We start from the raw sequence: 25,850 nt of genomic DNA, 5'->3' as shown, positions 1-25,850 counted from the left end.
GGGGGGGTGTTACAGCAGGCCAGGGCAACACGTCAACGTTCTGCTGGGCCAGAAAGTCCATATAGACACCAGCTGTGTGTGACCTGGCGTTGTACTGCTGTAGCGTAATGTGACGTTGCTGCCCTTGCACGAATGGAACGACGTGGGTCCGGAGGATCTCGTTACATTAACGTAACGCGTTCAAATTCCCGTTAACAACCACCAGAGGCGTTCTCCCGTTGGCTATGATGCCGCGCCAAATCATAACGCTGCTTCCGCCGAAAGAACCTCGTTGTACCACATATGCGTCACAGAAACGTTCTCCAACGCGACGATACACTCTGGAACGGCCGTCACTACTATCCAGGTGGACTCGTCCGTAAACAAAATGCCTGCCCAATCCCATCGTCCAGACGTGCTACACGCTAACGTGGCAGAATAACTGGGCGGATTACAGGACGTCGCGGACGGATAGCTCGTTCACGCAATCGGTTCCGTACAGTTTCAGGGCTTATTGGTAGCAACCCAGGGATTGTCCGTGCAGTCAAACTTGCCGTTTGGGAGCGCTTTCGCAAATGGACAAGCCGAATTTGGTTGTCCTGTTGACGTGACGTCACTGGTGGACATCCCGCACGAGGTCGATCGCCGACTGTTGATGTCGTCTCCACAAATCCCGGATTGTGTTTCGATGGACATGAAAACGTGTAGAGACAACGGCTTGGTCCATACCAGCTTGAAGCATACCAATAATCCGGAGGCGGTCATTTTCATTGCGCCTCGGCATAGCATTAAACACAAATTAAAACGTTATAAAGCTGTTTACTGTTCACTGGTCTCAACAGAGTGACCCAACAGTTGAAATATAAACTTTCATTGTCGAATTGGATGGCTGGACGGGAAAAACGTGCAAACTGGTCAACGCCTATAGAGAGCAAACTGCAAGGGAAAAATATTCAGTGACACACGGATAGTGTGTATCTGTCATACTCGGTCATGTGTGTGAAGTTGCATGTATATACAGTTGGTAATACATGTTCTATAACAATTTTCCGCATGCACAGTTTCTTTTTTCCGCTAGTATATATGGAATCATTCAAAACTTAGGTACTGATACTATTTCTAGACCCATTTGGATTCGATAATTGAAAGAAAAGACTCCTTTCAAATTCCATGTTCAAGGTTCTGGCTCAAGGTGAATTCCTATTTAAATATAAATTTAACCCATGGGAAATCCCCTCGATGTGAAACCTTTCAAACTTGACTTTTCCCTCCGAAAAGCAACGTTAGAAACTTGTTTGTTATTCTGAATAACGATAACTGGCAAACCTGATTAAGCCATCTATTTGAGAAACTGTTTAATGTTAGTCCCATAGTGACAATAGAAGTTCAGATATCAAGAGGATTGATGTCACATTATAGAGAGGATTTGGAGGAACCAGAGCAGATGAAAAATTGGACGAAATTGTCAGCGCAGATCTGTCGTATGGTCCTTCCCCCATTCGACAGCAATACTCTTATGACTATTAAGAGTATTCAACTGGCTTTTCATTGACAACCCTACTATGAAAAAAGCAACGATGATAAACTTCACTTAAGTGTTTATTGTCGAGACCGATCTTTATACATCAAAAAGTTTAATAAATGTTTATATAGAGAGAAAAAGCTTACCAATTGATCTCTTCTAACTTCAAAATTATATCGTATATGAACGTGAAAAGCAATGTTCTGTGTTTCTTTACCCGACAATTTAGCAACAGCAATGGCAGACATCGAAATTTATTGGAATGCTAATGCATCGATAACATAAATTTCTGTAAGCAAAATTATAAAAAACGTTTCGCAGGTATATACTTGTATTTCGGGCACACAACAGAATCCCTATTGTCTCCTACTTCCGCTGCCTTCTTCTTGAGGAGGTAGCTGTAATCGCCATCTTGATATACACTGCTTTCATAGGTTTTCATTGTTTTGTTCTGAAAATAAATATTAAATTTCATCAGAAAATTCACTTGAATGAAATCTGAAAATGTTCGGTACGTAGTAACATTAAGATGAGTTAGTTATCTGTAACAGTCGCCTCCTTTTATGCTAAGGATTATATGCAATGACTTAATTAAAAGTAATTCGGGTTTGGCTAAGTTTGATGAACAATTAAGAAAAAATTAACGTAACAATCGACCACATTTTACAGTGGTCGTACGTAAATACCTTGAGAAACTCAACTACGGTAGGAATATTTGTGTCCACTCTGTCCAGCATCAGTCGACACGTCCAGGTCAGTACAGCAAACGGCTATAAAGGGAATAAGCAGGAAAGGACCACAAAGTCCTCAGTAATAAGAAACGTTGTTAACGTGTTAAACCAAATTTTTTTGTTTGTTTTAATAAGTGAGATTCATGTCAATGGCATTATACTTTTGTAATTAAAATTTCTGAATTTTCTTTCTTATTTTTGAACTGGTATTACGTTTTAAGTAGCTTACAATACCTTTGGCTCGCTATGTTCGAATTTGAAAAGAAAGCGCTTTAAACTTGGGATTTGACTTGGATTAACATGGCGGTTGTCGTCGATCAAGCAGAAGACGCTTACCCTTCAGGTACACATGGTCTTATTCTCCTTGTACTCTGTTAAACTAGTTACTATTTCCGTTGTTCATAGTTTACTCTAGGTCTATTAGTTCTGAGTTCGAATTACGTTTTAACTCCTCAAAAAGAAGGGAGTGAAAATATAGGCCCTTGAACAGTAATTTAATTGTATCTTAACTTTGTATAACTATATAGCAAATCAATGTCACACCTGGCATTAACACGAAAGAATGTTAAGGTACACGTACCTACTTAAAAATGCATTAAAGTAGGGAGTGAGGATGTCACACTTTTGAAAGGAAGCAGATCATACCTACCATTTGTTAAGTGGTGTACGAAGCAGATCATACCTACCATTTGTTAAGTGGTGTCGGAAGCAGATCATACCTACCATTTGTTAAGTGGGGTAGGAAACAGAGCATACCTACCATTGTTAAGTGGTGTAGGAAGCAGATCATACCTACCATTTGTTAAGTAGTGTAGGAAGCAGATCATACCTACCATTGTTAAGTGGTGTAGGAAGCAGATCATACCTACCATTTATTTAGTGGTGTAGGAAGCAGATCATACCTACCATTTGTTAAGTGGTGTAGGAAACAGATCATACCTACCATTTGTTAAGTGGTGTAGGAAGCAGATCATACCTTCCATTTGTTAAGTGGGGTAGGAAGCAGAGCATACCTACCATTTGTTAAGTGGTGTAGGAAGCAGATCATACCTACCATTTGTTAAGTGAGGATGTGACACTTTTAAAAGGAAGCAGATCATACCTACCATTGTTAAGTGGTGTAGGAAGCAGATCATACCTACCATTTGTTAAGTGGTGTCGGAAGCAGATCATAGCTACCATTTGTTAAGTGGGGTAGGAAGCAGAGCATACCTACCATTGTTAAGTGGTGTAGGAAGCAGATCATACCTACCATTTGTTAAGTGGGGGAGGAAGCAGAGCATACCTACCATTTGTTAACTGGTGTAGGAAGCAGAGCATGCCTACCATTTGTTAAGTGGCGTCGGAAGCAGATCATAGCTACCATTTGTTAAGTGGGGGAGGAAGCAGAGCATACCTACCATTTGTTAAGTGGGGGAGGAAGCAGAGCATACCTACCAGTTGTTAAGTGGTGTAGGAAGCAGGTCATACCTACCATTTGTTAAGTGATGTAGGAAGCAGAGCATACCTACCATTTGTTAAGTGGTGTAGGAAGCAGATCATAACTACCATTTGTTAAGTTGTGTAGGAAGCAGATCATAACTACCATTTGTTTAGTTGTATAGGAAGCAGATCATAACTTCCATTTGTTAAGTTGTATAGGAAGCAGATCATACCTACCATTGTTAAGTGGTGTAGGAAGCAGATCATACCTACCATTTGTTAAGTGGTGTAGGAAGCAGATCTTAACTACCATTTGTTAAGTGGTGTAGGAAGCAGATCATAACTACCATTTGTTAAGTGGTGTAGGAAGTAGATCATACCTACCATTGTTAAGTGGTGTAGGAAGCAGATCATACCTACCATTTGTTAAGTGGTGTGGAAAGCAGATCATACCTACCATTTGTTAAGTGGTGTAGGAAGAAGATCATACCTACCATTGTTAAGTGGTGTAGGAAGCAGATCATACCTTCCATTTGTTAAGTGGTGTAGGAAGTAGATCATACCTCCCATTGTTAAGTGGTGTAGGAAGCAGATCATAGCTACCATTTGTTAAGTGGCTTAGGAAGTAGATCATACCTACCATTTGTTAAGTGGTGTAGGAAGAAGGTCATACCTACCATTGTTAAGTGGTGTAGGAAGAAGATCATACCTACCATCGTTAAGTGGTGTAGGAAGCAGATCATACCTAGCATTTGTTAAGTGGTGTGGAAAGCAGATCATACCTACCATTTGTTAAGTGGTGTAGGACGAAGATTATACCAACCATTTGTTAAGCTGCGTAGGAAGCAGATCATTCCTACCATTTGTTAAGTGGTGTAGGAAGCAGATAATACCTACCATTTGTTAAGTGGTGTGGAAAGCAGATCATACCTACCATTTGTTAAGTGGCGTAGGAAGTAGATCATACCTACCATTTGTTAAGTGGTGTAGGAAGAAGATTATACCAACCATTTGTTAAGCTGCGTAGGAAGCAGATCATACCTACCATTTGTTAAGTGGTGTAGGAAGCAGATCATACCTACCATTGTTAAGAGGTGTAGGAAGCAGATCATAGCTACCATTTGTTAAGTGGCGTAGGAAGTAGATCATATCTACCATTTGTTAAGTGGTGTAGGAAGTAGATCATACCTACCATTTGTTAAGTGGTGTAGGAAGAGACATTGTTCAGACAATAACTAAATCTATTGACATACGTCGACATAATCTGAAAATATTCCGACATAATTGATAAAATATTAAATATAGGCCAACTAACTTCCCAGGCTCTATTTTACATTAATAAGGGGCATGTCGTTGTAACATTCGACCATTAACACGATAGAAAACTGAACTGTATCGGAAATTGCGGCATCATTTATAAATTACAAATATTTTCAAATTGTATTGATATCAGAATTATGGTCCCGTATAAAGCATACCTACCAATTCTTGAGTGAGGTTGTACGGAGTTATGATATGACGTCGTAGGCAGGTTGTAGCTAAAGTCTTGAAGACCTTAAGTTGATCAATGTTTGCGCATGGGTGGTATAGGAATACGGCTGCCCCATGCTATAACATAGACACCAATTAGTTTTATGAACATTCCGTAATAACATAATATAATAGGATAGTGACAATACAGCACTAAACTGAACTGAGATGAAAACAATATAAGGCCTCATTTGATCCCTTGTTGTAACTTATGTTTTCTAGCGTGGCGATATTGAACTCTTCACTTATGATATTTTTCTTAACTGCATTTTTTTTTTGAAGTTTGGGAATCTAACACAAACTATATAGCATATTGTAAGGCTAAATTTGAACCAAAAATATAATACATTTATTAAAAAAGACGGGAACTTCTGTAGATGTTTGACGTGTTTTGTCCCGGCGATTTTGATTCGATATACTGGTAATAATCGGATACATTGATAAGTAACTGTGTGATGGCTTTCCTTGATAGTGATGCTGACTGATAAACTCACCTCTAGTGAGTGTAACCACCTCTGAGGGGGCGCGTAGGAATATTCACCGTATACAGGCCAAATAGGACGGTGAGCACCACTGAAAATTAACAGTTTAAGTACTATGACAAACTAATGTCCGCTGTTTAAGCTCTATACTCAGCAAAAAAGGAGAACACGCCTTCCCTTACGAACTTCCTCTGTGTCGGTAAAAAATGATATAATATAAGTATTATTCAGCAGTTGAACGTGTTTTTTATCATCATCATCTCCTAATCAATTTTCTGTAGTAATGTTTAACGATATTTAGGAATTGAAATATCAGGTTGCTCTCTATAAGACACAAAAGATTTAATGATATGCATAAAAATGTTCTAAAACAGAGGATAGGTGCTATATTGGCAATTTGGATTCGGATTCTGGGCTTAAAATCGGTAAACTGAAACATGTTTAAACGCTATAAAACTCCATTTTGTTTCCAATTGGAGAATCGAAGCATGGTACATATGAACTATCTGTCCCTTCAAAATGTGGCCCTATAAGTTAAAAGAAGGAGAAATGCACAGCCTGACTAGGATTCGGACCCAGGATCATCACATAGCGTTGTTAGACGCAAGTGAGGATAGGTTTCATAAGTAAGTTTGGTTAAAATAGGTTTATGAAAGTTAATAAAATGTCCAAAATGTCGGAGCCAATCAAATGTCATAGTGAACATGCTGCCGATTGGATCGTTGGTAGGGGCCACGAGAGGATACCATTTCTTCTGACCCATAGTGAGGTCCATACATCTTATCTCTGATCTTATCTCTGATCTTATCTCTGATTTTAATCATGGTGTACGCAAATTGCATCACACCAGCTTCCGTTACATAACAAAAAGAATCACGTTAAATAAAATTGGTTCTGTCCCTTCTTTTTTAACTAACCAATCCGAATTCTAACGTCCATGTTTGATATAGAATAGATCGTATAAACACCTAGCCAGTGACAGGGGATATTTACACAAAGGTTATAATCGCCTTTCTCGAATTTGCGAACAATATCTATTAATTGGTCAAATGTTACCAAACAAACTTCAACATTTCAAAATGGTGTTGCGACCTTTACTTAGAAATTGCAACCAATCCTCAATTAGTATATGCATTTTAAAATGTATTGAAATCAAATATTTTTGTGAAGTTATTTTTTATCTTTCCAAAAAGAGAACTATCAGTATTTGCCCTTAAATGATGGTTAACAATTGGCACCCCCTTTGGTATGACTTATCAGTGTGGATGAGGTACAATTAACATTTTTTGAGTATCGGTTATCATATATATTTTTAAATCTTTCAAATTAGAAATTAAGGCCACATCGAATTTCAGATTGGACAAAAAATACCTGTGACTTCAGTCCATTTTCTGTAAAAAAAGTCAATAGACTCTCAGATAACATGTAGGAACCGCGTCTGAACAAAGATTTGAGAAAGATCAAAACTAATTTTTAGAAAAACATAGGTCTTTAATATTTTTAAATACAATTTGTAAATGCCCTATTTAATTGAATGGTCATTAAGAAGATATTGATATGAAATACATGTATGGAAAGGCGGGAGAATTGGGTATATGGGCATGAAAGACATTAAAATCAGGAAAATGCAGAAAATATAATTGCAAACATCAAAAGTATCGAAATAAGAACACTAGATCAGTTTCGGTTTCTACAATATCCTTCAACGAAGAAAAACTCAAGTTCTTGAAAACCCTGACTAAAGTCGCTTCATATAAACATTAATAGAAGAAAACAGACCTACACCGTTCTCGGAACCTACAGAAGATTCGAGATATTCAGGACATTTTTTCTCTAAGAAAATAAATGCCTTAAGCACAGCTAAGTGATGACCTACCTGGTTGGGATCGCGTCATCATAAACAATGGCTTTATCCATACATTCGTGTATCGGCTACAATGAAGAACATTTATGTTTCTAGTAGTGTATCAAAAATAAGTAAGACAACTTATTGGTAAATTTTATTGTAGGCCGGCAAAGCTTTCTGTATTATTTTATTTATCTATTCATTTTAACATTGTTTAATTTATATTTATTATAATGTAGTAATCAATTTCCGGCGTGTAGTGTATATTTGCAATATACAGTTGGAATGGAAAGCTTGGATGGTTGTATGGCTGCCAGTTTTAAATGAAAAGGCGGACGAGGAAATTATCGTGCACAATAACTACATCATAAAACAAGTAAAGTATTGTGGATGCGTAAACCTTTCCGTAAATAGGTCTATGTAGCTAATTAGCCATGTATATACATACACTTTCCGCTTTCTTGGAACAGATCAGCTCCGGGGCCTTTGCATAGAAAGGAAATTAAATAATGATATCAGCAATACAGTGTTCATTGCAAACTAACGAGAAATCGTCCAATGAGAAAATAACAAATATAATTGTAAAAAGACAAACATACAAATGAAAACTCAAAAATAGAAATATAATATGACGAATAAGTACATAATGGTACTTTGTAGTCTACCACTTTGTATCAAATGTACTGTTAATTAACTAATTAAATTAAAATGTGTCTACAATATATATTACTTGTTTAAAGTGGTGTACAATTGACGGACTTGAGGACAGAATGAGCTTGATCAATACAAATAAGAATCCATTAGGGTTGTAATAGTTTAGTTAAATACAATTATTCGTCAACCTACGAGCCATATATATTCAGATATACTATGCCCAAGTATGCTAATGTTTTGACAGGTACGAATAATTGAAAAACATCGCATTTATACTGTATACCGGGAAATTTTCGCCGTAATTTATTTTCAGCTTTTTTGTCCACCTTATGCAAAGAAAGATAAAGAGGGGTATTAACACGGATTTTAGCAGAGTATGGCGAACATTGGACTGCGCTAAAGATTCCTGGTATACAGTATAGGAAACAGAGAAGTTATACATATAGAATATAATTATAGATAAGTTGGCAATATTAAACACACACAAGTCTGCATTACATTACATCATAATCATATTTACTTAATAATACCTTATGTATTACAATTTTGATGAAGGTGGTTTTTATTTACTTTCGGGTATGTGAACCTAATAAATGCTAGATGATTAGACTGGTAGATTAGTTTAAACACTTTAATATATATATATATAAAACAATAGATGACATAATTCCGTATAAACGCCTCACCTTACAGGAGGAGTGTGTCGCCGGGGAGTGTGCACGTTTCCCATGTCCCTTTTAAGTCAAAATAAACAAAAGAATTAACGCATGTAATATATTATCATCAAATACGTTAAATACGTTAAAGACGGACTAAATAAAATAAAAATATCAATTTGCATGTTCATTTAGTGTTTAGCTGGTTAAGAAAAATGCATCTATGTCATTTTCAAACGACTTGATGTGGAAAATAAAGGATTGGTGCAAATTTGATAAGTTTTATGTTTTTATATACATACCTTGGCGTTATGACGTCATGATATGACATAAAATTAAGGTTAGCTTAAGGTTAGCTTTAACAAAATATTTGTAGCTGCAAATAATAAAAATGACCCCAAATTTAACACATATTAGTTGATAAGTAGGTCACTGTTACCTTGTTATATATCTGCTTGTTTATGTCTACGATTCTCTCTATTTTGTGCCTAAATACACATTAGAACTATACAATAAAGTAACTAAACTGAACTTAAAAGTATCTTAATTAGATCTTGAGTGATTTTAACGGCCTCCCTTATTTGTCTTAGCTTAAACCAACACCGACCATGGATTTTGACTATCACTCATAACAGGGCAGTACGATAAGCATACCGGGAGCGTTCTTTGGCTTCTGCCTATCTCGGTCGCTCCAGTGGGGTCTTTTTTCTTAAAAGAATTTATTGGGACAGGTCACACAGGCGAAGACAAGTTCCCAAACTCTTTCTCATATGTATCGATGATGTGTTGTCTTTAAATAACAAGAAATTTAGTGGCCACAACGATCGAATATACACTCCTGAATATGGAACCAATGACTCTTCTGCAACAGCTGCCTATGTCAGTCTTTGCTTATAACATTACCAACTGGGATGGCTCGGGATTCACCAGTATGACAGGCAGGACACATTTTTTTTCTATATTTACGGGTTTGCTGCAAATATTATGAGTTCCGTGATCGATGTCAAATGCTGAGTTTCGTGAGATTTATGAAGACATTTAGAAGATGTTATGTTTTACATAATAGACAATATATTTATATATCATCTTTAAATATCGAAGGTTTTGGTTATGGCCATGAATGTTCTCGCATAATTCTTGTCATTTCCTCAGTTCTCCCTTTTGTAAACGTAATATTACTTGGATTTGACCTATAAATACACGGCGGGTATCGTTAATGAAGCAGGGTTATAATTCTTTTATTTTCCTCCATTTAAATGGAGACCTTCAGTACATGTTTGAAACGTGCCATTCCTTTGTGATGAAACAGGAAGTTAGGCCCTGATAATATGAGAGGCATCAGATAAGATGTAACGACATGTGGGCATCCGACCTGCACCATCAAGAAGAATAAGGGGCCGAAACGACGACCACGAGGGAAAATGGCCAATAGAGTGGAGATAGTTCCACTGACAAAATAAAAATAATCACAAAAAACCCTTTGCTGACAGTGACATTTAAGTCATGTTACATCGGTGACAAAAGTAAGTAAATAAGGGACTAGGTTAGAGGAATACATGAAAGACCTTATCAAGTTTTCACGGAAAAACTAAAAAGGAATATCATGTAACTGACTGGAAAGGTGCTAGACTCATTGCGAAGCAATACAATCAAAGACTGAGACTGATAAAGGATGCGTGGAGATGATGTTGACCAGAGGAGGATAGATTTCCCAAGACATGTTGGGTAACATTTACCAGCATAATAATCTGTTTAAAACACGTGTAGAACTCCCCCCCTCCTACCCTACCCCCCCCCCCCCCCCCCCCCTCTCTCTCTCATGCAAAAAAAAAATATGTACAGTTGACATACACGCGATATCTAGCTCACAGTTAGATGTTTATACTAACTGAATACTTACGCACGTTGGTACTGGTATTCTTTCACGCAGCGGGCATATTCGTACCATCTGCCTCATCTGAGCTAGGTCAATGGCTAAACGGTCCTTCAACAAATTATTAATGGCGTGATTTCTTTGTAAAGGAAAACATTGTTTTACTTAATAACCCTGTTTACAATACATATTTCCTATTTCTATTTGTGTCTGGTATTGTATAACATAGAATGATCGATGACGATGAACCGGGACATAAACCGGGCTTTTCTCAAGGTACTCCGCTTTCCTCCCTCACTAAGACCCTCACGCGTGAATATCCAGGCCAACAAGAGTTGATATAACTTGTTTCATAATGGTTGTAAAATAAATAAAGATAATGACATATCTCTATTTATCAATGTGCACTTAGAATGAGCAGTAATGATATTTTGTTATTTGCAATAATATTCACATCATCATAATCGTCATTATCATCATCATCATCATCATCATCATCATCATCATCATCATCATCCCAATTTGCTGTTTGTGATAATGTGTACTTAGATTTACTAATAAAAGTACATCTCGATTTTTACAATAATGAGCACTAAAAATTATCAATAGAAATATATTTCCGTTTTCGTAGTTAGAAATGGAATGATATAAAGCAACGTTATCGTAACGAAGCAATTCAAATGTTCGCCTTTTTTCTATATATAGATTGTACACTTTATATGTGAACAAGCTGATAAAAATATTACATTTAAACGGTGAGATATATAGCATCATTAACTTTATATGTCAACAAGCTGATATAACTTATTATATTTAAACGGTGAGATATATAGCATCATTAATTTTATATGTTAACAAGCTGATATAACTTATTAATTTTAAACGGTGAGATATATAGCATCATTAACTTTATATGTCAACAAGCTGATAAAAATATTACATTTAAACGATGAGATATATAGCATCATTAACTTTATATGGCAACAAGTTTATGTAACCTATTATATTTAAGCGGTGAGATGTATAGCATCATTAACTTTATATGTCAACAAGCTGATAAAATTATTACATTTTAGCGGTGAGATATATAGCATCATACAAGCTGACATAATATATAATATGTTAGCAGGGATAAACACAGCATTATTTGAACCCGATTGAGGTGATATTATCCGTCAAGTACATTATATCACCCTGGTATCATTGCCTTATATCAATCTCAAATCTCATTACTGGAAATTCAGATCGGTCATTATTTTGTCTGTTAAATGGAAACTGCCAATGACCGGAATGAGTTAAAGCGTAATTAATGTATCACTTGTTGCCCTACACTGCATTTACGTAATCCAAATTAACTCTGTGCTATTAAAAAACACCAAAAAAGCATCTGCATCTGCGATGTTTCATATTCATACGAACCGAAGTGTGAAAGAACTGGGTGAAAAAAACTGTGATGTTTCGGCACGGCAGGTAGAGGAAGTACATGACAGGTAAAGGAAGGACACGACAGGTAGAAGAAGGACACGACAGGTAAAGGAAGGACACGACAGGTAGAGGAAGGACACGACAGGTAGAAGAAGGGCACGCCAGGTACAAGAATGACACGACAGGAAGAGGAAGGGCACGACAGGTACAAGAAGGACACGACAGGGAGAGGAAGGACACGACAGGTAGAGGAAGGACACGACAGGTAGAAGAAGGGCACGACAGGTAGAAGAAGGGCACGACAGGTACAAGAATGACACGACAGGTAGAGGAAGGACACGACAGGTACAGGAAGGACACGACAGGTAGAAGAAGGACACGACAGGTAAAGGAAGGACACGACAGGTAGAGGAGGGGCACGACAGGTAGAGGAAGGGCACGACAGGTAGAGGAAGGGCACGGCAGGTAGAGGAAGGGCACAACAGGTAGAGGAAGGGCACGACAGGTAAAGGAAGGACACGACAGGTAGAGAAGGTACATGACATAAAGAGAATGGGCACGACAGGTAGAGGAAGGGCACGACAGGTAGAGGAAGGACACGACAGGTAGAGGAAGGACACGAGAGGGAAAGAAAGGACACGACAGGTAAAGGAAGGACACGACAAGTAAAGGAAGGACACGACAGGTAGAAGAAGTACACGACAGGTAAAGGAAGGACACGACAGGTAGAGAAAGGGCACGACAGGTAGAGGAAGTACACGACAGGCAGAGGAAGGGCACGACAGGTAAGGAAAGGACACGACAGGTAGAGGAAGGGCACGACAGGTAGAGGAAGGACACGACAGGTAAAGGAAGGACACGACAATTAGAGGAGGTACATGAGAGGTAGAGGAAGGGCACGACATGGAGAGGAAGTACACGACAGGTACAGGAAGGGAGTGACAGGTAGCGGAAGGACACGACAGGTAGAGGAAGTACATGACAGGTAGAGGAAGGGCACGACAGGTACAGGAAGGACACGACTGGTAGAGGAAGGACACGACAGGTACAGGAAGTAAATGACAAGTGAAGGAAGGACACGACAGGTAAAGGAAGGACACGACAGGTAAAGGAAGGACACGACAGGTAGAGGAAGTACACGACAGGTACAGGAAGGGAGCGGCAGGTAGAGGAAGGACACGACAGGTAGAGGAAGTACACGACAGGTACAGGAAGGGAGCGACAGGTAGCAGAAGGACACGACAGGTAGAGGAAGGCCACGACAGGTAAAGGAAGGACACAACAGGAAGAGGAAGGGCACGACAGGTAGAGAAAGGGCACGACAGGTAGAGGAAGAGGACGACATGTAGAGGAATTACACGACAGGTAGAGGAAGGGAACGACAGGTACAGGAAGGACACGACGGGTAGAGGAATGGTACGACAGGTAGAGAAAGGGCACGACAGGTAGAGGAAGAGGACGACATGTAGAGGAATTACACGACAGGTACAGGAAGGGAGCGGCAGGTAGCGGAAGGACACGACAGGTAGAGGAATGGTACGACAGGTAGAGAAAGGGCACGACAGGTAGAAGAAGAGGACGACATGTAGAGGAATTACACGACAGGTAGAGGAAGGGCACGACAGGTACAGGAAGGGAGCGGCAGGTAGCGGAAGGACAAGACAGGTAGAGGAAGGGAGCGACAGGTTGCGCAAGGACACGACAGGTAAAGTAAGGACACGACCGGTGGAGGAAGGACACGACATGTAGAGACAGGTAGAGGAAGAAAACGACAGGTAGAGATAGAGGAAGGACACGACGAGTAGAGGAAGGGCACGACGGGACAAGAATGACACGACAGGAAAAGGAAGGGCACGACAGGCAGAAGAAGGGAAAGACAGGTAGAGGAAGAGAACGACAGTTAGAGGAAGGGCACGGCAGGTAGGGGAAGGGGACGACAGGAAGAGAAAGGGCACGACAGGAAAAGGAGAGGAAGGGCACGACGGGTAGAGGAAGGGCACACCAGGTATAGGAAGGGCACGACAGGAAAAGGAGAGGAAGGGCACGACCGGGAGAGGAAGTACAAGAGAAAGGGCACGACAGCTAGAAGAAGAGGACGACAAGTAGAGGAATTACACTACAGGAAGAGGAAGGGCACGACGGGACAAGAATGACACGACAGGTAGATGAAGGGCACGACAGGCAAAGGAAGGACACGAAAGGTAAAGGAAAGGAAGCTACAGGTAAAGGAAGGGCACTACAGGTAGAGGAAGGACACCACAGGTAGAGGAAGGTCACGACAGGTAGAGGGAATTAAACGACAGGGACAGGAAGCAAATGACAAGTGAAGGAAGGACACGACCGGGAGAGGAAGTACATGACAGGCAGAAGAAGGGAAAGACAGGTAGAGGAAGAGCACAACAGGTATAGGAAGGACACGACAGATAGAGGAAGTGAACGCCAGGTAGAGGAAGAGTACACGACAGGTACAGGAAGGGCACGACAAGTTAAGGAAGGACAAGACAGGTACAGGAAGGGAGCGGCAGGGAGCGGAAGGAAAAGACAGGGAGAGGGAGGGCATGGCAGGGAGAGGAAGGGCCCGACAGGAAGAGGAAGGGCAAGACATGTAGAGGAAGGACACCACATGTAGAGGAAGGACACGAAAGGTAAAGGAAGGACAAGACAGGTAGCGGAAGGACAAGACAGGTACAGGAAGGGAGCGGCAGGTAGCAGAAGGACCCGACAGGTAGAGGAATTACACGACAGGGACAGGAAGGGAGCGGCAGGTAGCGGAAGGACAAGACAGGTACAGGAAGGACACCACAGGCAGAGGAAGGGCACGATAGGTAGAGGAAGGACCCGACTGGTAGAGGAAGGACATGACAGGAAGAGGAAGGGCACGAAAGGTAAAGGAAGGACACGTCAGGTAGACGAAGGGCTCGACATGTAGAGGAATGGCACGACAGGTAAATGAAGGACACGACAGGTAAAAGAAGGACACGACAGGCAGAGGAAGTACATGACAGGCAGAAGAAGTAAATTACAGGAAGACGAATGGTACGACAGGTAGAGGGAATTAAACGACAGGGACAGGAAGGGAGCGGCAGGGAGCGTGAGGACAAGACAGGGAGAGGAAGAGGACGACATGTAAAGGAAGGACACTACACAGGTAGAGGAAGTGCACGACAGGTACAGGAAGGGCGCGACAGGTAGAGGAATGCCACGACAGGTACAGGAATGTCACGACAGGTACAGGAAGGGCGCGACAGGTAGAGGAAAAACGAAAGGAAGCGACAGGTTGAGGAAGGACACGACCGGAAGAGGCATGGTACGACAGGTAGAGGGAGGACACGACCGGTAGAGGGAGGACACGACCGGTAGAGGAAGGGCACACCAGGTATAGGAAGGACACGACAGATAGAGGAAGGAAACGACAGGGAGAGGACGGACACGACAGGGACAGGAAGCAAATGACAAGTGAAGGAAGGACACGACAATTAGAGGAGGTACATGACAGGAAGAAGAAGAGGACGACATGGAGAGGAATTACACGACAGGGACAGGAAGGGAGCGGCAGGGAGCGGAAGGACACGACCGGTGGAGGAAGGACACGACGGGTAGAGGAAGGGGACGACAGGTAGAGGAGGGGCATGACATGTAGAGGAAGAGAACGACTGGAAGAGGAAGGGCTATACAGGTAGAGGAATTACACAACAGGTAGAGGAAGGACATGGCAGGGAGGGGGAGGGAGCGACAGGGTGCGGGAGGGCACGACAGGGACAGGAAGGGAGCGGCAGGGAGCGGGAGGACACGACAGGGACAGGAAGGGAGCGGCAGGTTGCGGGAGGGCACGACAGGGACAGGAAGGGAGCGGCAGGTAGCGGAAGGACAAGACAGGTAGAGGAAGTACATGGCAGGTAGAGGAAGTAGACGACAGGTAGAGGAATGCCACGACAGGTACAGGAGGGACACGACAGGTAGATGAAGGGCACGACAAGAAGAGGAAGGACAAGACAGGTACAGGAAGGGAGCGGCAGGTAACGGAAGGACACGACAGATAGAGGAAGTGAACGCCAGGTAGAGGAAGAGAACGACAGTTAGAGGAAGGGCACGGGAGGGAGAGGAAGGACAGGACAGGTAGAGGAAGAACACGACAGGTACAGGAATGTCACGACAGGTACAGGGAGGGAGCGGCAGGTAACGGAAGGACACGACCGGTTGAGGAAGGACACGACGGGTAGAGGAATGGTACGACAGGGAGAGGAAGTACATGAGAGGAAGAAGGGCACGGCAGGAAGAGGAAGGACACGAAAGGTAACGGAAGGACACGACAGATAGAGGAAGTAAACGGCAGGTAGAAGAAGGATACGACAGGTAGAGGGAATTAAACGACAGGTAGAGATAGAGGAAGGACACGCCTGGTAGAGGAAGGACAGGACAGGTAGAGGAAGAGTACGACAGGTAGAGGAGGGGCACGAAGGGAAAAGGAAAGGAAGCGACAGGTTGAGGAAGGACACGACGGGGAGAGGAATTAAACGACAGGGACAGGAAGGGAGCGGCAGGTAGCAGGTAGAGGAGGTAGGGGAAGGACACGACAGATAGAGGAAGTGAACGCCAGGTAGAGGAAGTACATGGCAGGTAGAGGAAGGGCTCGACAAGTAGAGGAATTACACTACAGGAAGAGGAAGGGCACGATAGGTAGAGGAAGGGCAAAACAGGTATAGGAAGGGCCCGACATGTAGAGGAATTCCACGACAGGTAGAGGAGGGGCACGACAGGGAGAGGGAGGGCATGGCAGGGAGAGGAAGGACAAGACAGGTACAGGAAGGGAGCGGCAGGGAGCGGAAGGACACGACAGGCAGAGGAAGTACATGACAGGCAGAGGAAGTACATGACAGGCAGAGGAAGTACATGAGAGGAAGAAGGGCACGGCAGGTAGAGGAAGGACATGGCAGGTAGAGGAAGGGAGCGACAGGTTGCGGAAGGACACGACAGGTAGAGGAAGTACGTGACAGGAAGAAGAAGGGCACGACAGGTACAAGAAGGACACGACAGGTAGAGGAAGGACACGACAGGTACAGGAATGACACGACAGGTACAGGAAGGACACGACAGGTAGAGGAAGGGCACGACAGGTAGAGGAAGGACACGACAGGTAGAGGAAGTACACGACAGGTAGAGGAAGGACAGGACAGGTAGAGGAAGGGCACGACAGGTCGAGGAAGGACACGACAGGTAGAGGAAGTACATGACAGGAAGAGGATTAGCACGACAAGTAAAGTAACGGCACAACAGGTAAAGGAAGGGCACGATAGGGAAAGGAAGGACACGACAGGCAAAGGAAGGACACGACAATTAGAGGAGGAACATGAGAGGTAGAGGAAGGGCACGACATGCAGAGGAAGGGAACGAAAGGGAGCGGAAGGGCACGACAGGTAGAGGAAGGAAGGGCACGGCAAATAGAGGAACGGCGACAGGTAGCGGAAGAACACGACAGGTAGAGGAAGTACATGACAGGAAGAGGATGAGCACGACAAGTAAAGTAACGGCACAACAGGTAAAGGAAGGGCACGATAGGGAAAGGAAGGACACGACAGGCAAAGGAAGGACACGACAATTAGAGGAGGAACATGAGAGGTAGAGGAAGGGCACGACATGCAGAGGAAGGGAACGAAAGGTAGCGGAAGGGCACGACAGGTAGAGGAAGGAAGGGCACGGCAAATAGAGGAACGGCGACAGGTAGCGGAAGAACACGACAGGTAGAGGAAGTACATGACAGGGAGAGGAAGTACACTACAGGTAGAGGAAGTACATGACAGGAAGAGGATGAGCACGACAAGTAAAGTAACGGCACAACAGGTAAAGGAAGGGCACGATAGGGAAAGGAAGGACACGACAGGCAAAGGAAGGACACGACAATTAGAGGAGGTACATGAGAGGTAGAGGAAGGGCACGACATGCAGAGGAAGGGAACGAAAGGTAGCGGAAGGGCCCGACAGGTAGAGGAAGGACATGACAGGTCGAGGAAGGGCACGGCAAATAGAGGAACGGCGACAGGTAGCGGAAGAACACGACAGGTAGAGGAAGTACATGACAGGTAGAGGAAGTAAGCGACAGGTAGAGGAAGGACACGACAGGTACAGGAAGGACATGACAGGTAGAGGAAGGGCACGACAGGTCGAGGAAGGACACGACAGGTAGAGGAAGAGAACGACAGGTAGAGGAAGGACAGAACAGGTAGAGGAAGGGCACGACAGGTAGAGGAAGGACATGACAGGTAGAGGAAGGGCACGGCAAATAGAGGAACGGCACAACAGGTAGAGGAAGGGCACGACAAGTAAAGGAAGGACAAGACATGTAAAGGAAGGACACGAGAGGTAGAGGAAGAGAACGACAGGTAGAGGAAGGACACAACAGGTAGAGGAAGGGCACGACAGGTATAGGAAGGACACGACAGGTAGAGGAAGAGAACGACAGGTAGAGGAAGGGCACGACAGGTAGAGGAAGGGCACAACAGGTATAGGAAGGGCACGACAGGTAAAGGAAGGACACGACATGTAGAGGAGGTACATGACAGAAAGAGGATGGGCACGACAGGTAGAGGAATGGCACGACAGGTAAAGGAAGGACACGACAGGGAAAGGAAGGACACTACAGGTAAAGGAAGGACACGACAGGTAGAGGAAGGACACGACCGGTTGAGGAAAGACACAATAGGTAGAGGAAAGGTACGACATGTAGAGAAAGGGCACGACAGGTAGAGGAAGGGCACGACAGGTAGAGGAAGGACACGACATGTAGAGGAAGTACACGACAGGTACAGGAAGGGAGCGACAGGTAGCAGAAGGACACGACAGGTAGAGGAAGTACATGACAGGAAGAAGAAGAGCACGACAGGTACAGGAAGGACACGACAGGTAGAGGAAGGACACGACAGGTAGAGGAAGGGCACGACAGGTAGAGGAAGGGCACGACAGGTAGAGGAAGGGCACGACAGGTAGAGGAAGGACACGACCGGTTGAGGAAGGACACAATAGGTAGAGGAAAGGTACGACATGTAGAGAAAGGGCACGACAGGTAGAGGAAGGACACGACATGTAGAGGAAGTACACGACAGGTACGGGAAGGGAGCGACAGGTAGCAGAAGGACACGACAGGTAGAGGAAGTACATGACAGGAAGAAGAAGGGCACGACAGGTACAGGAAGGACACGACAGGTAGAGGAAGGACACGACAGGTACAGGAAGGACATGACAGGTAGAGGAAGGACACGACAGGTAAAGGAAGGACACGACAGGTAGAGGAAGGGCACAATAGGTAGAGGAAGTAAACGACAGGGAGAGGAAGGACACGACAGGTAGAGGAAGAACACGACTGGTAGAGGAAGGACACGACAGGTAGAGGAATTAAACGATAGGTAGATGAAGTAGACGACAGGTAGAGGAAGGGCACGGCAGGTAGAGGAAGTACATGGCAGGTAGAGGAAGGACACGACAGGTAAAAGAAGGACACGACTGGTAGAAGAAGGACACGACAGGTAGAGGAATTAAACGACAGGTAGAGGAAGGACACGACTGGTGGAGGAACGACACGACAGGTAGAGGAAGGGCACGGCAGGTAGAGGAAGGACATGGCAGGTAGAGGAAGGACACGACAGGTAGAGGAAGTAAACGACATGTAGAGGAAGGGCACGACAGGTAGAGGAAGGGCACGACAGGTAGAGGAAGGACATGACTGGTAGAGGGAGGATACGACAGGTAGAGGAAGGACACGACAGGGAGAGGAAGGACACGACAGGTAGAGGAAGGACTCGACAGGTAGAGAAAGTAAACGACAGGTAGAGGAAGGACACGACAGGTAGAGGAGGTAAACGACGAGACGCCGAAACACATCGTACACACCCAGTACTTTAACACTTCGCTTCAATTGTAAATGAAAGAACTGTCTGGGAAGATCCATCTACATCTTGTTTTTCTTTAATTCACTTTGGTTCACAATATACACGGTAAAGATGCATTTTCAATTTGAATAGCCTTTCGCTCCCAGCCAACCGAAGGGATATGGCTTGATATCAGCATAAAAATTCAGTAAAATGTTCTTTCTTTGTTTGTATACGTGTTTAATGTGTATGTCTTGATATATGGGAGCGTTGCCTCGAACATTCGATAGATTTCTTTGTCTGCACTATCGCTATTACTAATATGTTTATATTCTGTATATGTACTTTAGTATATATATCGATTTCAGTAATACGCATCAAACGAACCTTTGTTATTTCGGATCCAGTGCTTGGATCATATATACTGTCGTTATTCTTTTGATACCTATATGTATATTTTGTTTGGCATATATGGAATTGTTAAGCTGAACTGGTAAAATATATTACGGCTATAAAAGAATGACCATTGGATACCCTCTATGTGTTAGCAATATACCATTTATTTCCATCCTGATAAACTATTGGCACACTAGTTACTCAGAAAATGTAGGACTCACTTTTCCATTATCACAGTTGTCATCAAGCACTCCCATTTTAACGCCTCCATGCATGGAGTCGCCATGTGATGTCACATCCGGTAAGGCAAAGTCTCCGAAATCTGGTTGGTGGACAAGATGAGCTAAGCTAATATGCGTCAGGAAAAGTAGCGTCCAAACTGTTGTACAAACACCGATAATCAAGGATGTCATCATTTGCGAAGTTTCTGAAAGTAGTAATACACAATTGTTCATATACAATCTTAGTGGAAATATTCTACTCATTGTCTCACCTTCAAATGAAATACAGTGCATTTATACACGACGAATTATACAAATAACAAGTTAACAGAAGTGTATAGCGGATATATGCTATTCCCGCTTTCTTCTTTGCCAGCTTGGATCAGATGTATAACGATGGTCTAACCTGTGTGTTATATCTCTGTATCATATGTTGACTGATAAATACTGATCATACTGCACAAAAAAACCCTAAGGAAGTCTAAGATACAAATGAACAAATTGAAACATGTAGTTAACTTGTGTGCTAATCAGTAATAGACACATCGCGATAGTTCTGAAACCAAAGTCTTTTCAAGAACAAAAGAACCGATGAAAATGTTACCTGTCACCGCTTGTGAAAAATGACCCGAATTACCTGGAAATTAATCAATCAGTCCGAGAATAAAATTAAAACCACCCAAACTGTTGTATGCTTCAGATAAACTCGTGTCCGGGTCGACAAACACCGTGATCAATATCATACCATATGCCTGCATCATTGTGTTTCACTTAGGTGACGCAGACTGATATTAAAACACCATAATGTTTTATATGCACGGTAGTTATAGGGCACATGCTATTTGTCGAACACATATATTTAACAGATGGCCACAATGGTTGCGGCTGTTAAGCAACCTTATGTAGATATGACTACAGATAATATAGCCTTACTTTATGTTATCAATTCCATTGAAAGATTTCTAACGAACATTAATATGCCACATACACTAGCAAAGTTTTGTTATGAAGCTCTGAAAATAAAACAATTTCAAATAATTAACAGTTGATAATAATAATGCGACTCATTTATTGTCAAGTTTGTTTAGTGATTATCATTTTTCAAATCACTTAGCATATATAAATTATTTAAGTTTCAATATTAAATAACAATGCAGTTATGAAAAACACAACTGTATAGTGAGTTTCCAAAATTTCAGATTTTTATTCAGATCCCTTCATATCTATTTCTTACCTCTTTTTGCGTTCCCGAGATAAAAAATAACAAGAGAAAACAAAAGAGTCAGCAGAACCATGATTCGAACTCTAAGCGATAAAACTGAGGCAAAATATGAACAAAGGAAAGATTCACGTGGAGACCCTTGAAAAAGTACAAATAGAATAAGACCACGTGTTCCGGAAGGTGAGCATTTTCACCTCATCAATGACACCTATAATGTAAATCAATTTATGTCAAGTCCTCATATAGAAAACACAGGCAGTGGCATCAAAACCGCAGGGCCGTCTAATGAGCATTATAGAATCATCGACCTTCATATTATGCAAAGACATAGCATATTTCCCATACTCTTCATAACCTGCATCTTTGAAAAATCTGTGTTGTAAGTTTGTCCGTCGGCAGTCGACATCTTTCACAGAAAGCATGATATTCGGAGCAATCTCTTGCTAAAAGATGAGTACCGAATCAACTGCTACATGTAAACACCAAAGGTAGGGGATGTAGGGGTGTTGCATTAAAGAAAGAGAAAGTTCACAATCGGACGGTCGAAATTCTCCCGCTAATCGTACAGCTTAGAAGTTACTAACGTTAAGAACGTTATTAATTCAATATGGGACGAGCTCAATATTGGAATGGCCCAATGTTTGGCTAGTTTGATATTCAATAACACAAATACAATTATACTCTTATGCCGTTTGACACTTAACACTTTTATTACAACAGATCACCGTCTAAGGTATACCACAGGCTAAAGATGCCCACAGGGCCGTTTTGAATATGAAACTAAAATCAGTACTTTTTTTCAACATGCTAGGAAATATTTATAGAAGTCTTGTGCCGCTTTCTAACACTTATACAAACAAATGTAATTCATTTTGTCTTCTGTCAGATAACAGGATTTACACAGTTTGTCACAAAGTAGGTCTCAAAATGTAATGGTCTGTCGTCCTCTGTGGCCACAGTGGCCAAGTGGTGAAGCCGTCTGACATTCTGCTACCACTAGCCGTCCACCGCTGGGTCGCGGGTTCCAGGCCTACGTGGCAGTCGCCAGGTACTGGCCGTAGGTCGGTGGGTTTCCCCCCCGAGAGCTCCTGCTATCCACCACCGAAACGTGACACGTCCTTAAATGACCATAGCTGTTAATAGGACGTACAACACAGACAAACCAAACCAAACCTCTGTGTTAAGGTCATACGATGATTAAACTTAAAAACATGTTTTGTAAACTTGATCAAAAGGCTAACATAAAGAATATCGAAACAAACATCCAAATAGATACTGGTATGAATCTCCACAAGATACCGACATTATTTATATGTTTTCTTCAATCGGATTTGACATTAATTATCCATTCGATTTGATTTTGTTTATGTTCTAAACAGGCTTTTAGGATATCATCATTTGTATCTTATAATTATACGAAGCCTTAAATACTTTACTTTTCTTCGACGACTTGCAATGCATTAAGAAAACCTTCGTAACTCTAGTTGCATACAAACATTCATTTTTATGAATTGTTCTACTGAAACTCTCCTTTTACAAAAGTTCGTGTAAAGCTTTCGTCTGGAGCTATGTGGACACATGTATCACTTGTATATTAAAATACACTTTTGATAACTTTGGGTGTATACGTCGCCCAGAAGAAAAGAAGTATGATGACAATGTGGATTGAAAAGCAGTGCATAAATCTACATAGCAATACTTCGATTTATGTTCAGTAATTAATGTAAAGTTTTATTTAATAAAAACCAATGCTGTTTTTTTGATAATCAAGGCAGAATAGTATATTTCACATAAAGAAGGAAATTTTGAAAGATACTGTGTTTAGTACTTAATAAATATATAATCACTTTACTTCATTTAATTTAAATTTTAATTAATGCTACTGTAATAGTTTCTGTTGGACACATTTAAAAGAAATAAACGCTTTGCTCTATGCTACCAGCTGTACAACCATCTAACGTGAATCTGGCCGCCGATAACGCCGCATTATTCTGACATGTACTTGTTTTGCAGCAACTTAACAGTACTTGATCTTCTTGTCTGGATTGACCAAGCTACGGAACCACAAACAAATCAAATTGCTATCCTGATCCATCCTGTTTGGGTAAATAGAACAGTACACAAGAAGAAATTTACATAAAGTTGAAAGTATCCTCGGAAACACTAGTGAAATAAGTATGTCGTTCTCCTCTCATTTTTTACTTTGTTGGGATTCTTGATAAAACTGAGTTACCCCACATATATATAGATAAACAATTCCCTCTATCAGGCTTTTACTGTCTATGTACTGCGAGACATAAGTTTAAGATTCAACTCCTACAGGACAGTGACTTTGTTATACCAAGCCAGATTTGATCAAAACTCGTAAAATAATTATCCATCTGGACCCAAGAACATTACTGAAGCTCTCTCGAACCAGAGATTTTTTTAACGAAAAGAAGAAAATACAGGTAGATTTTAAGTAAAAAAGTATTGAAACCCGTATTTGTGAAATCAACAACAGCTTAAAAGTATTGACACCTGTCAAACTATATCATTTTTTCCCATACGATTGAATTTCTATCTTCACATGGAGCCTACACAGGTATGATAACTGTCTCCATTAAACCATAGAGTCCAGTTGTATCGGAATATAAAACTTGTATATAGAAAACATTTCCATGTACCAATACTACCACGCTTGTCTTCAACGGCTCCAGTTCGTTGTACAAAGTATATCTAGGAAATACCCAATACTTTGTTTGTTTGTTTGTTTGTTTGATTTTGTTTAACGTCCTATTAACAGCTAAGGTCATTTAAGGACGGCCTCCCCTGTGTGCAAGATGCATGCGTGTAGTGTATGTGTGTGTATTTTGGGAGGCTGCGATATGTTCGTGTTTGTCTCCTTGTGATAGCGCGGAACTGATGCCGACTTTATAGTGCTACCTCACTGAAACATACTGCCGAAGACACCCAGCAGGACGCCCCACCCGGTCACATTATACTGACAACGGGCGAACCAGTCGTCCCACTCCTAATTTGCTGAGCGTTAAGCAGGAGTAGAAACTACCATTTTTAAAGACTTTGGTATGTCTCGGCCAGGGGACAGAACCCAAAGCCTTCCTCACAGGGGCGAACGCTCAACAAATGGCCAAAAGTGAGGCATTGTCAAGGGAGACATTAGGAAGAAGAAAGTTATTTAGAAAGGAGAGAAGAGATAAGGTCCCAAATTTAGTCGCCTCTTACGATCATACAATTGGGGGCAGCAGGTACAATTCTTACGCCCTACCTGCAGGGGATATATATACTGTCTGCTGCAGTGTGAAATAAGGGGACACAAGATCTATACGGAATACATTTAATACCTAGTCAAGAAAACGTAATACAAGCCATACATGGAGGGTTAAGATTTTGACATGTGACCATCGCGACTTGAGTGGGCAGAATGTGTAAGACAACAGCCAGCCTTACGGTTTGGGTGTGATCGACAACCGCCGACGTCTGTTTCATAGCTGACGTATTCATGCTATTGCATGATTGATTTTATGGACGAAATAGCTGTTCAGAGTAGTGTTATTTTTGGCATACTGTATTTAATACCTAATCGTCTAACGTTCATCTTTTAAAGGAAAACCAAAAGCATGGAAAAGACAAATTGATAAAAATAGCGATGGAAGACCTACCTTGTATCAAAAGAATTTCTGATTGATGCCATCAATAATCTATCCAGCTCATTATATTTCTCACGTGCACATATGTGCCGGCTGTAGTTAACTCATGACTGGTCCCCGTCACAAAGATATCTGGATAATTAAGATAAAACACTTCGATCACTATACCGTACGACACTTGTTAGAGGCAATGTTTACAGTCGGGCCGCTGTTTGACACTCACTCGCTTACATGTGCATGAACATGTTTGGCTTATTGATCGATTTGGTCCAGTCGAGATCCTACCATGCATCGCAAGCGTATTTAGGTGTAGTTGCTATTACACACACTGTATTTTACGGTTAATGATAAAGTGATGAAGAGACAAATGAATAGGACGCACC

At 41.9% G+C, this 25,850-nt stretch overlaps 1 protein-coding gene across 3 annotated transcripts; it reads right to left on the bottom strand.

Annotated features, from left to right (window-relative positions):
• Window positions 1–1,570: 1,570 nt before the first annotated feature.
• LOC110458569 lies at window positions 1,571–25,850 on the bottom strand. 3 transcript variants are annotated; one of them, XM_021510325.1, is made up of 10 exons: window positions 25,480–25,850; window positions 20,596–20,801; window positions 10,723–10,806; window positions 8,853–8,900; window positions 7,961–7,996; window positions 7,543–7,598; window positions 5,679–5,757; window positions 5,137–5,262; window positions 2,188–2,271; window positions 1,571–1,952 (listed from the first exon to the last, which is right to left on the bottom strand). In XM_021510325.1, exons 2-10 carry the CDS (start codon window positions 20,788–20,790, stop codon window positions 1,803–1,805), a joined length of 858 nt encoding a protein of 285 aa, XP_021366000.1. In that variant the 5' UTR covers window positions 20,791–20,801; window positions 25,480–25,850; the 3' UTR covers window positions 1,571–1,802. The 3 variants fall into 3 exon arrangements, with proteins under 3 accessions (XP_021366000.1, XP_021366002.1, XP_021366003.1); XM_021510327.1 differs by lacking the exon at window positions 25,480–25,850 and adding an exon at window positions 21,233–21,317; XM_021510328.1 differs by lacking the exon at window positions 25,480–25,850 and adding an exon at window positions 21,200–21,289.

Source organism: Mizuhopecten yessoensis, unplaced genomic scaffold (genome assembly GCF_002113885.1).
Source record: "Mizuhopecten yessoensis strain PY_sf001 unplaced genomic scaffold, ASM211388v2 scaffold9651, whole genome shotgun sequence".
Lineage (NCBI taxonomy): Eukaryota > Metazoa > Mollusca > Bivalvia > Pectinida > Pectinidae > Mizuhopecten > Mizuhopecten yessoensis.
This window is presented reverse-complemented; position numbering and strand designations above follow the sequence as displayed.

Excerpts from the sequence above, each read along its gene's own strand:
- LOC110458569 (XM_021510325.1), bottom strand. The coding sequence starts at position 20,790 with ATGATGACATCCTTGATTATCGGTGTTTGTACAACAGTTTGGACGCTA. Across the intron at positions 5,758-7,542 it reads GATGACGCGATCCCAACCAG|TGGTGCTCACCGTCCTATTT; the intron begins GTAGGTCATCAC and ends GTTAATTTTCAG. Across the intron at positions 2,272-5,136 it reads ACAACCTCACTCAAGAATTG|CCGTTTGCTGTACTGACCTG; the intron begins GTAGGTATGCTT and ends TTCCCTTTATAG.